The sequence below is a fragment of the Acartia tonsa genome, chromosome 6 (genome assembly GCF_053477335.1).
Source record: "Acartia tonsa isolate MP-2025a chromosome 6, ASM5347733v1, whole genome shotgun sequence".
Classification (NCBI taxonomy): domain Eukaryota; kingdom Metazoa; phylum Arthropoda; class Copepoda; order Calanoida; family Acartiidae; genus Acartia; species Acartia tonsa.
Window position 1 is genome coordinate 18,710,122 of NC_137265.1, and position 12,681 is coordinate 18,722,802.

At 33.0% G+C, this 12,681-nt stretch overlaps 1 protein-coding gene across 24 annotated transcripts in view; it reads left to right on the top strand.

Annotated features, from left to right (window-relative positions):
• LOC145323193 (uncharacterized) overlaps window positions 1-12,681 on the top strand; it is a 100,518-nt gene that overhangs the window by 33,849 nt on the left and 53,988 nt on the right. The window contains exons 3-4 of one of the 24 annotated variants that reach the window (XM_080165637.1): window positions 5,322-5,449; window positions 6,007-6,142. The exons of 21 other annotated variants lie outside the window; for them this stretch is intronic. In XM_080165637.1, the coding sequence (XP_080021763.1) occupies window positions 5,322-5,449; window positions 6,007-6,117 (239 nt within the window). In that variant the 3' untranslated portion in view covers window positions 6,118-6,142. Of the gene's footprint in view, window positions 1-124; window positions 229-3,929; window positions 5,080-5,321; window positions 5,450-6,006; window positions 6,143-12,681 lie in introns of those variants that run through there. 2 more of the 24 variants (XM_080165616.1, XM_080165632.1) reach the window with 2 other exon arrangements.

Below are 12,681 nucleotides of genomic sequence, written 5' to 3' on the forward strand. Positions count from 1 at the left end.
TCTTCTATGATAAACTAATTGAAATAATATTTACTGGTGGAGACAATACAGTTTTTGTTATCTGATGAAATGATAGTAAATACATGCATATACTTAAATTAACAAGATTTCTTCCCTATTTCAGGGTATGACTCTTCTCTGGCGGGCATGATAGACTCCAGGCTGTTCTATGACGAGAAGACCAATAATTATTCCTGTGGAGTTTGTCATAAAAGTGGTCATAATAAACAGTCAATACAGTATCATATTGAAACTCATCTTTCACTCAAGGAATTTGTCATTTAATTATTAAAAAATCTTTAGTATAAAGTCCTACATTTCCTTCTTAGAAAGCAACAGATTTCAACAATAAATGGTTTCATTTTCAGAGAAGCTTTTTGAAATAAGAGAATAGTTTCAGGGGGTGGCGATTAACCCACACGTTTTAGAACAAATCCTAAAACACAAAGTAACTCAACCAAAAGAGCAGCATAAAAGTTGGTTTAAAAGTGTACCTTCTGACTCCATGCATTCATAAATGGCTGTTGTTTCTTTTTAGAAAACCTGTATTTTTTGAGGGGGTGGGGTGTTATATTAGGACACTATCTATAATACAAAGTAGAACGATGTCTGTCTGTCTGTCTGTCTGTCCGTCTGTCTGTCCGTCTGAAGCTTAAGATCTCAGTAACCACTGAACCGATTGGGCTCTACTCTTCAGGGAATATAACTACTGGTCCTGTGATGGTTTTAAGCTATTTTCTTGGGGGGTGGGACACCCCCAACCCCCCCAAAAAATGAAAAACACCCCCCCAAAAAAAAATTTTTTTTTACTTTTTCTTTTTAAATCTAAAATACGAAAAATTAAGTTGATCAAACCTCTTGGGGCACAGCCCCTAGAGGCTAGGGGCGAAGCCGCTAGTACTTTAAAAAACATCACTTAAATTTTATTTTACTTACAAATTTCAAATTCATTGAGCCAATTGACTTTAGGGATAACGGCGATTTTTAATTGTCTTTTGTCCTTGTAAATAACTAAAATAAGGGGGGGGGGGGTAATGCAACCATTTCGTAATCAATGTATAAATGGCACTTAGAATTCGAGTTTTGATCTGAAATTTTGCATGAGTAATCCTTGGTAGGTCTATTTTCCCTAAATCGAACAATAAGTTAAAAAGTGACGGCTCAGCCGTTTAGTCGTTTTTAGGCTATTTTTAGGGCAAATCTGTCATAAATTAAGTAGGAATCAACTTTTTGAAACATGTTTTTGCTTTAAATCATGTGAAATGATACAAAAAAACATTTTTTTAGATTTCTAGTACCAGCAACTACCGGCTAGATCCGTTTGAATACGTTTTGGAGCGGAAAAGAGTATTATTTGTAGATAGGTTTCGTGATGGATTTCCCTTGAAAATGGCCGAAAAATGGCTGAACGGCTGAGCCGCCAGCCGTTAGCCGCTACTTTTCCAACTTTTTGTTCGATTTAGGGAAAATAGATTTACCAAGGATTACTCATGCAAAATTTCAGATCAAAATTCGAATTCTAAGTGCCATTTATACATTGATTACGAGATGGTTGCATTAAAATCCCCCCCCCCCTTTTTGGCCTATTTTGATATGTATTACATATTTTGATTAGGGCTTAAGATTCAAAATTAACGTTGAGGGAGGAAATGATTCTGTGGTATATATTTAGAAATCATTATAAAAATTAAAAATGACATAAAACTTTTAGTTGCCATGTAACGAATGTGGGAGAAATTTTAAGACAAGAAACAGCCTGATTGTTCACAAGAGTATGAAGCATAAAAAGATGTATTGAAAGTGATGCTACCTCCTACCTCTCTGTTTTTGTGCCATAAAATTACAGTAACAGTGTAAATGCTTATGAAAGATCAATTGGTCGAAACAAAAAAGAAAAATGAAGTTCTTCAGGGGTCACATAGGATAAGGCAATCAATTAAAATTCACTGTAATTCCCCAAAGCTGTTAAGCCAACGATTAAGAAAACATTATTATAAAACTTTGGCGTCTAGTGTAATAAACAGCCTATTGTCCTCTCCCTCCCTCGAAGTTCTTAGTTTCAGTATTATAAAATACAAACAACTTCAGAAAAGATATTTTAAATTCCATAATTGATTACTGTTTTTTTTATGTTGCTCAAGTATTACTCTTAGAATCTCATTAAATATCTTAACTATATCTTTATTATTATTGTATTATTTTTTAAATGTATGCGCTTATATTATGTTATTTTCTACTATACATGTACATTGTCTAGTTAGCTTCAGGGTGAGCATTAAACTGTGTTTTTTTAGTTTTGTAACCAAATTAGTAGGAATATGGAAAATAAGCATTTGTCTTTGCTGCTAAAAAATAAAAATCACTTAAACTTTATACACTTTTTTTGGCGGATTCCTTCTAGTTATGTTTATAAATTAGAAACCTTTTTATTTTACTCACTTTTGAATTAATATACCTACTTAGTACTTGCTTTTAATCTTTGTACCTCCATATTTTTATTTTGTGTGTAACAAATAAAGTAATTACCTAGAATAAATTCAAAACTTTTTGTTTTTATAGGTTATGGTAAAAGATTTTTAGATTATTAAATATTATTTAAATGAAAACTAATAACCAAGCCATTAGATTAACATATTCTTATTTGTTTTAGACATTGCCAAGCAAATTGAGATGAACATAAACCATGAAAACGACGGATCATACTCTTGTGCTGTATGTGGGAAGACAAGTAGACACAAACAGAACCTGGGCAACCACGTGGAAACACATCTGAACATTAAATATACTTGTGACATCTGTCTAAAGACTTACAAAACTAAGAACAGTTTGAATGTTCATAAAAATGTGCAGCACAAAAAGAATATCTATCACTAACTTTTTAAGTTTACTTTTGCTTTTGAAATATTACCAAATCAACATATGCGTTTAAATCGTGGCCAAAATCCAACCGGGACTTTTAAATCCAAGTGCATTTAGAGGAAATCAACTTTCAATTCCAATAATTCTACTCCATATAGACTATATTGTTTGTGAATTATCTTATATCCCATAATATAACACAAAGTAGTAAGCTATGTATGTGTGTGTTTGTCCGTTAAAATCTCATAAATGGCTGGAGCGATCGCTTTACAATTTTCAAGAAAGTCTAGTATAGGTTCAGGGCATGTATTTGCTTACTGATTTGTCTCCCCCCAGCGCCCTTAGAAAATTAACATCTTTGTTTTAGCGAAGCCCTTCCCCCTTAATATGCTAGGGAAGAAGCAACTAGCAATGTAAATACTCTCATTAACCTCAGTTTAGCATTACTTTCGTATCAACCAAATATTTCTTGTGTATATCATAACCTATTTCATGTAATATTTTTTTTCTCGTTGCCTTTGCTGTAAAATAAAACGATTATTCATAATAATTCTTTTAAGTTTTTTTTATGTGATTTATATTATTTAGTTATGTAAAATTCTTTACCTACTATAAGTAGCTTCGAAAAAATAACTGTTATTTATACCTAATCGTCTCATAAACCTATCTATCTATTTCAGAAATTGATCTGATGGTGGATAAGGGTCTTCACCAGCTGGAGGATGGAACATTCTCATGTGGTTTCTGCGGGAAAATAAGCTCAACAAAGCAACATATGAGAAATCACGTTGAGATTCATCTAAATCTGAGATTCTCTTGTGATATATGCAACAAACAATACAATACTAGGAATAGTGTGGGTGTGCATAAAAGTAGTGTTCATAAAAATGGCAAGGGAAGAAAGAACTATTTTGCATATGCTTTATGAATCTTTTAATACATTCACTTGATTAAATATATGTCAAAAATAAAATAATCAATCAAAGTTGACTGTTTTTGTCCACAATGTATACCTACTTTTTTTTATTTTGTTTGATTATTTTTATTCTAACATTTTTAATTAATTTCAGGCTTGTATGAGTTGCCACACAAGGACCAAATTGAAGCATTAATGCGAAGAAACTCCATAGGAACATGGTCATGTGTATCATGCAAGAAAGTTTCCAACCGAAAGAGTGACCTGCGCAAACACATTGAAGCTCTCCATCTGAATGTGGTGTATGAATGTGAATATTGTGATAAAAGTTTTAAAGCAAGTCACCTCTGGTATCAACACATGAGATTTGCACATAATATCAAGCTAGGAAAAGCTACAGTGAATCAATGGAACTAATTGTATGACTAAAATGTACTGTACGTACATAATATACTTGGATATTGTGACAATAGAATTTTTGTTGTCATTTTTATTTAGGTTGCTAATATAGTCCTCATATATTGGTCAATATGTTCCTCCATGGTCAGGGGGAGGGATGGGAAAAAGTCATAAGAGGGGGTTTTGAAAAATTATCCAGCTGGGAGAAACATTTAATCAGGGTATCCAAGAATATCTCACAAAATCCACGTGTTCTTTATCCATATTAATATAATAAATGTCTAAAAAAATACAACTTTTAAAATAAGAAGCTTTTATTATTTTGAATTTATTTGTTGCTTTTTCTGTCTTGTGCTCCCTTTTTCTTCTGTTTTGCATTTTTATGTTCAGCTTTATTTTCCTATTTTAGACTTGGATGAGCAGATAGCTGAGATGAGCCTGCAGATGTCGAGCAAGCACTGGGAGTGCACCATGTGTGGCAAGGTGTCCCAACAGAAGTCCGACCTGAAGAAGCATATTGAGTCCCTGCACCTGCACCTAGATCTGCCCTGCATGCTCTGTCCCAAAGTGTTTAGGACGCGGCATTCGCGCTTCTCTCATCTCAGGAAAATTCACGGTGTATCAAACAAATGAATAATGTACATTCATTGAATTGTAAATCCTAAGTTATTTATTGCTTTAAGATTGAATTTGGTTGTATCATTAAAATTTTATTGTAGTTTTAGATTTTACACTAATGTACAAATTGCTCACATCTTCAATTTAATGATCTGCCTTTATTTTTATTTTTTTTTATATATTTTTTCATATTTTTTTAACCTACCTATTATTTTTGTATGTTTAGATGAATCATATGCATTTATTTTGTATAAATTCTTGTGTTAAATACATGAAAGTAATTTTAATTTCTGAATATATAACTTCTTAATAATGTAATATCAGTCCGTTTAGATTAATATTAAATGTTTTAAACTTTCTGACGTAGGAATACCTAGGTAGATAGTTTCTCTGTTTATAACAATTATCTTTAGCATTTAATTTTACTATAATGTTCGTTACAATTGTAATGTTTTTGGACAAAATAGTCCTTCTTTAGTTAAAAAAAATATCTATGTATGTATAAACTAACAAAAAATGCATATTTCAGAATTTGAGGGTGAGTTCTTTATTCCCATTGGCGCTGGTGACAAATGGAGTTGTGTCATCTGCAGCAAGGACTTCACCTTCAGGAGCAGTGCCAAGAGACACTTTGAAACTGCCCACATGGGGAACCAGGTATTAATTTTTTGTTTCGAAGCTACTATCTATCTAGGGGTTGTCTGTAGATTCTTTCGTCCGTCCGTCATAGTAAGATATCTATTTTATGATTTTCTCTTATATGTACTTTATATAAAACCCTGTTTTTAATAGGACCTAGGTATAAAATTGATATTTCAAAGCACATATGATATATTGATAAGTTCCTCATAAAAATTGTGATTGCACAGCAAGCTGTTTTAACACTTTTAGTTTTTGGCTGATAGAACACTAAACAAACATTAAGAAACAAATAGACTGCCTTCAAAAGATTCTTAACTAATATTATAAAGTAACAGAATGTCTAATCTGTTTGTCTGTTTGTAACAAGGGGGATATCGCTAACCGCTGATCCGATATGGTTCACCTTAACAATTTAGCTTCTCATAGGTCTTGGGAAGAATTTTAACTATTTTGGGAGGGTACCATCACTCTCCTTCCAAGAGAATTCGACCCTATAAAAAATTGACCCCTCCAATAAAATGTTATTATAAACTAAAATGATATTTACATTTTAACAGATACTATTTTTTCAGGAAATGGAATGTGATTTGTGTTACAAAGTGTTGAAGAACAAGATTGTTCTGAACAAACACAGACGAATGGTTCACGGAGTTAGTTCAAACAGGAAACAAAAACCTGACTAACAAGCACAGACGAATGGTCCATGGAGTTAGTTCAAACAGAAAACAAAAACCTGACTAACAAGCACAGACGAATGGTCCACGGAGTTAGTTCAAACAGGAAACAAAAACCTGACTAACAAGCACAGACGAATGTTCCATGGAGTTAGTTCAAACAGAAAACAAAAACCTAACTAACAAGCACAGACGAATGGTCCACGGAGTTAGTTCAAACAGGAAACAAAAACCTGACTAACAAGCACAGACGAATGGTCCACGGAGTTAGTTCAAACAGGAAACAAAAACCTGACTAACAAGCACAGACGAATGGTCCACGGAGTTAGTTCTAACAGAAAACAAAAATCTGATCAGCATACCTACTAGTTTCCAAGAATGGATCTATGGACTTTGATTCAATTAAAGGTTATTGGGATCTTTCAAAACCTTCTTTAAAAAGAAGCTAATGATGAGAAAAAGTGATTTAACAATGCAGCTATTAATCCTACCAATGTGTCAAAAATGAAAACCAAAGATACGCCTATAAAACTTTTATAATTCAAATGTTTCTAGTCACAAATCAAAAGTATTAAACTAAGGATGACAACAGTCATAAGTAGCGAAGGACAAACGAGTTATGGAATGGACAAACGGACAAAGTGAGTTATAGATCAGATGTTTAGTTTATAGTTCAGAATTTGAGAAAAATCAATGAAAATAACGAAACAATTGAAAAATAAGGTTAATATCTTATGAATCATGATCGACAGACAGATGGACAAAACAATATAGGTATAGATTTGATGCGCATATTTCATAGGAATCTTCACTGAAAAAAAACTTGTCCATCTTCAATAGCAGCTGAGAAAATTACTTTTCCCCCCAAAGTGTTATGGACTGACTGACAGACGAAGTAAATAATAGAGTATCTTTCTTCGCTACTAATAATGAATAACAATACTTAGTCATATTAAATGTTTGGGATCAAGTCAAGCTGAGTGTGCCAATGGCAACAAGTAAAACAGAGCGTGCCAATATTCCCCCTAGTCAAGTAGAGTATGCCAATATTCCCCCAAGTCAAGTAGTGTGTGCCAAAACAGGCTATTGGCATACTCAGCTTGACTTGATCCAATGTTTGTAATCTCGATATGTAATTGTAAATGTAAAGAAACTTTATAATATTATTTGTGTTTTTTGGAGGGAGGGAGGGGACATTGGGTTGTTTATTACACAAGTACCCAAAGTTTTATAATAAGTTTTCCTTATTCGTCGGCTCAACAATTTTGGTGACTTTATTGAATTTTTGATTGGTTGGTTAATTAAGTTAAGTGTCGAAGGTTTCAACCACTAATTGCAGTCTATAGAAGAGGTAATTTTTTGTATCATCATTGGACATATAAATCAATTTATCGGCCATTGTTTTATCCCTTTAGATCCCTGTGGTTTTCTTAATCCTAATCAATTTCTCATTTATTTGTTGTTTGTCAGGTGGCGAGATTGATTCCTTGCTGAGTTATGACTGCGTAACGAACATGTGGATGTGTCTTGTCTGCGAGAAGAAAACTGTGCAAAATGGGAACATAAGACAACATATCCGTCTTGTTCACATGGAGAATCAGAAGGTTTACTGCACTGAATGCCAGAAAGAGTTCAAGAATGATAAAAGTCTTGATCATCATATTAGAAAATATCACAGAAACAGAGATCAGGGGTGGTGAAACTTGTAAACTGGCAATTTTTATAAGTTTCATAACAAAAAATAACTTGTTGATATACTAATTATTTTACAATATATTCTGCTTTTATCACTTTGAATTCAATATCATAATCTATAATACAAAGTAGCTTGATGTCTGTCCGTCCGTCCGTCCGTCTGTCCGTCCGTCCGTCTGAAGCTTAAGATCTCGGTAACCACTGAACCGATTGGATTCTACTCTTCAGGGTATATACCTATCGGTCCTGTGGTGGTTTTAAGCTATTTTCTTGGGGGGTGGGACACCCCCAACCCCCCCAAAAATGAAAATTTACCCCCCCCAAAAAAATAATTTTCTTGAGAACAAATTAGACTATGAGCAGCACCAGTAGTAATTTTCTTGAGAACACATTAGACTATTTTTTTTTACGAATTTTGCGAATTCGTTATTTAAACGAGAAAATGTTTTCCTGCTGGGTAGGTGCGAAAATTTGCGATCCATTCTGCTGGGTAAGTAATAGAAGATGTAATTATACCTCTTGGGGCAGAGCCCCTAGAGGCTAGGGGCGAAGCCGCTAGTTCTCTGTAAAATATTAAAGATGTTTCCATTATCAAGCTTCTCTTCTGAATGTTTCATTGAACCTGGGACACCTGCCATTTCAAAAATTTTTCGATGTAGAGAAAATTGCAAGGAAATTTCATAGTACAGTGGGTCAAGCAATAATGTCTCAATACTGTTTTGAAAATCAGGTATGGAGGGGACACTGGGCTGTGTAATTGTATTGTACTAGTCCCCAAAGTTTTATAATGACATTTTCTTATTCGTTGGCTTATCAACTTCAAGAACCTTTTTTGAATTTAATTGGTTGGTACATTAAGTTGAGTGTCCAAACGTTTCAACCACCAAGAGATAAATTTGTGTATTATCCTTGGGGATCTACATCAATTTATTGACCAATGTCTTATCCCTTTAGATCCCTGCATAAAAATACATATATTAACAAAAAAAATTTAATGTAGGTGAAATTGCGTCATGGATTGCCTTTGACGAAGAAAAAAATACATGGAAGTGTTTGATGTGCGGCAAGGGGACGGGGCTCCGCAAGGACAACATCAGGAGACATTTTAAGATACAACACATGGAAAATCCTCGAGTTGAATGTCATGTTTGCCATGGAATTTATAAGAATGAGACCTCACTTAGACAACATATGTACACACACATGTAATAATATTTCCAGTATGGCTTCGAATCCTATTAATATACGCTGGATTAGAACTGGTTCTCAGCCATACTGAAAAATCATGTGTCGTATATTATTATAGACAGTTCTCTACGAATATTAAAAAAAAATCATAATATGAATACCAGTTTTGTTAGCCTGGGCCTTACCGGCTTCTTGGGGCTAACAAAACTGGCTTTGATTTCATAATGTTTCATTTTAATATACGCGGAAAGCTGTTTATAATACGAGGCGATGAATAATTATTCTAATATTAATATATTTAATACTCGGTTATCAAATTTAATTAATGAACATATATTTTAATTTTATCGCAAAATTTTACAAAATATTTGTTTGTTTGTTTATTGATGGTTTTCCATTTATTTGACTGTTTGGCAAATTGATACGTATATTATAGTATAAATTAAGTATAGTTTCAATGAGAAATAATCAGAAGAAGTGTTTTCTGTCAAATTTGTGGGTTCTGCTTTAAGAATAGAGTTAACTTAAAAAGACATATTAAAAGATTTCATTAGTAGTTTTATATAAATTTCATGATTTTAAACTTAAATAAATAAAGTCTAGTTATTCATCTGTCTGAATTATATTCCTATATGATTCAGTTCCAACGCTGCCTGTTTACGAGGAACGGCATTTTCCTAAATCTTGTAAATATTACTACTTGGCCAGCTAAGTGGCAATACATATTGACATCTTCAGTTTGACGCGATTCTGGGTGTGACACAAACCATGGAAGATAGGGGACATTGAACTGTAAATTATTCTGGTCCCTAAAGTTTTTTAGCTATGGTTTAAAATCTTTTTGGACTTTTATTAAATCTTGATTGGGTTGTACAATCTTCATTATTACAAAAATGTCAAATCCATCATTAATTTAAATTTTTTATGTAGATTTTCTCCCTTTGGAAGTTGACGAATGGATCCACCAGGACAGCAACAACAAGTGGACCTGCCTGGCATGCAACAAACAATACTACAACAGAGGAACTATAATCAGACACATACAGATGACCCACATGGAGTCGGAAAAGGTGTACTGCCAGTACTGCAGCAAATGCTTCAAGCATGATGTTAGTCTTAAACAACACATCAGATCATTCCACAAATAAGGTTTCAATATTTATTGTAATATATTGCTGTGTAAAAAAGTCTATATATATAATGGAAGTGTTTTAGTTTTTTTTTATGGTGAATGAAACTAGAATTTTACCCTAAATAGTTACTTTAAATAGGTTAATATTGTCCTCTGCACTTAGGGCTCCTGCATCGTCTAGGGTATCTGATGTACATACATTTATTTATCCTATAGTTTTATCTATTCTAAATATAAACTCAAATTGTTGGATTGTTCTAGGCTATTTTTCTGTCCCAATACTACCCTTTTTGGTTACAAAGCCACTGATGCTAGGGGCGCCGCCTCCAGTTAACCTTATATGGATTAATTTCTTTCTGTTTGGTATTCTCAAAAATTTGTGCTAACAAAACACTTATGTTGTTTAGGTACCAAATGGTCACATTTGATGGAATGGCTGGAATTTGACAACATAACCCTATTGTGGACCTGCTTAATGTGTCAACGCCAGTTCAATGACCGGTCCAATGCGCTAAGACACGTGAGAAGTGTACACACTCCCCAAGAACCTGCTCAGTGCCAGATATGCCAAAGATATTTTAAGAATCAAGTCAGTTTAAACCAGCATATACGAACTAGTCATAAATAATCTAATGAAGGTTACCTAATATTTAATTGCAAATATATTTTTAGCCAATCATTTTTTCATATAACTAGGATTTTTTTAAATAGTGGCATTTTTGTAGATGGCTTAAATTCAGTTATTTTTATTACATATATACTACCTAATCTTTAAAATTCAGCTTTTAACTGTATTTCTCGTATTCATTCGAATCCGGTGGATAGGAACCGGTTCTCATCAATACGAAAAAAACTATGTCTAGCATCGTATTATATCCAGTTTTCTACGAATATAGAAATGTACAATTATTAGATTAAAACCAGTTTTTTAGCCCGTGCCTTCGGCACCTCGGGGCTTAAAAAACTGGTTTTAATCTAATAATTGTACATTCTATATCCGCGGAAAGCTGTTTATAATACGGTGCGAGAAATAACTATTCCAATATGGCTTCGAATCCAATTAAAATCTGCTGGATTACAACCGGTTCTCAGCCATACAGAAAAATCATGTATTGCATACAGATAATATTAAAATTAAAATGATAAAATTAACACCAGTTTTGTTCTAGGGATTAACAAAACTGGTTTTAATCTTAATTTTTTTTTTAATATCCGCGAAAAGCCTATAATACGATTTGATAAATAATTATTCTTTCTTTTTAGGTAGTTGTTTCGACGATTATTTGGCTTGGAATAGTCAGCTACAGACATGGCGGTGTTTAATGTGTCAAAGAGAATTCTCCACAAAATCAAGTGCTGGTAGACACCTGAAAATGGTTCATTTTGAAAGTGAACGGGAACAGTGTTATCTCTGTTTAAAGTGGTTGAAAAATAAGGTTGGCTTGAGCCAGCATATCAGAGAGGTGCATAAGAAAGCATTGTGATTCTATTTTATTATTAGTTTTCCTGTTCAATATAACAAGTTTATTCCTTGATAGGACAATAAAAATATTAAAACATACAAACATACTAAGTAACTTTTAAATCTAAGAAATTTTCTTTCAATATAATTCATTAATAATTACTAGATTTTATTCTCTTCATGTTTGTTTTTTTAAACTATGGAAGACATTGTTTTTCTTTCCGTATTTATCAATAAACAAGGAATAAAGTTACCTTGAAGGAAAAATTAATCATTTGTTAATTTTCCAATGCTTGCAGGGATGAATATAGACGAGTATCTGGCCTGGAACAAGAACAACTCTACCTGGCGGTGCCTGATGTGCCACAAGGAGACTGGCTTTAAGTCCAGTGCCATCCGGCACGTGAGGCTGGTACACTGTGAGAATGAGAGGCAGCAGTGCAAGTTCTGCGGCATCTGGCGCAAGAATAAAGTCAGCCTCAATCAGCATATTCGAGAGGTTCATAAAAGAGGATTGAGTTAAAGTCAGGCAGCGAAGAGATGGGGCATTAGACTGTCAATTATTCTGGTACCCAAAGTTTCATAACCACTTTTTACATTTGTTTTCTTAATATCTTTGGTACCTTTATTGGATTTTGATAGGTAATAATCTATAATTATATATCATTCATTGTTCTATGTTTTTATCCAAGGAAAATATATCTTTTAACTATATATTAATCAAATAATTGAGCTAATGAATAAAAATAGATTTTATTTTGATATTATTTAATTAATTTTGTTATTTATTTATATTTTAGATTCTTAATTTATTATGTACTCTACCTTGCTAGGAAAGTTTACAAAAAATTGAAGGATGGAATATATAGTAATGTTTTTCTACGATATTTATTAACCTATCTTAGTAGTATGCTTATTTTTCAGGGTTTTTTTTGCGGGGAGTGGAGTGGCTAAAATTGATGATGCCCCTAAGTTTTCCACCATTAATTATAATTCAGCATCAAAGTTTTGTTTGTTCGACCTTATTTGTGATTAATTTTAATACATTATTCTACATTTCCAAATTTTAAAACAATAGAAGTTGAATTTAGTGTTT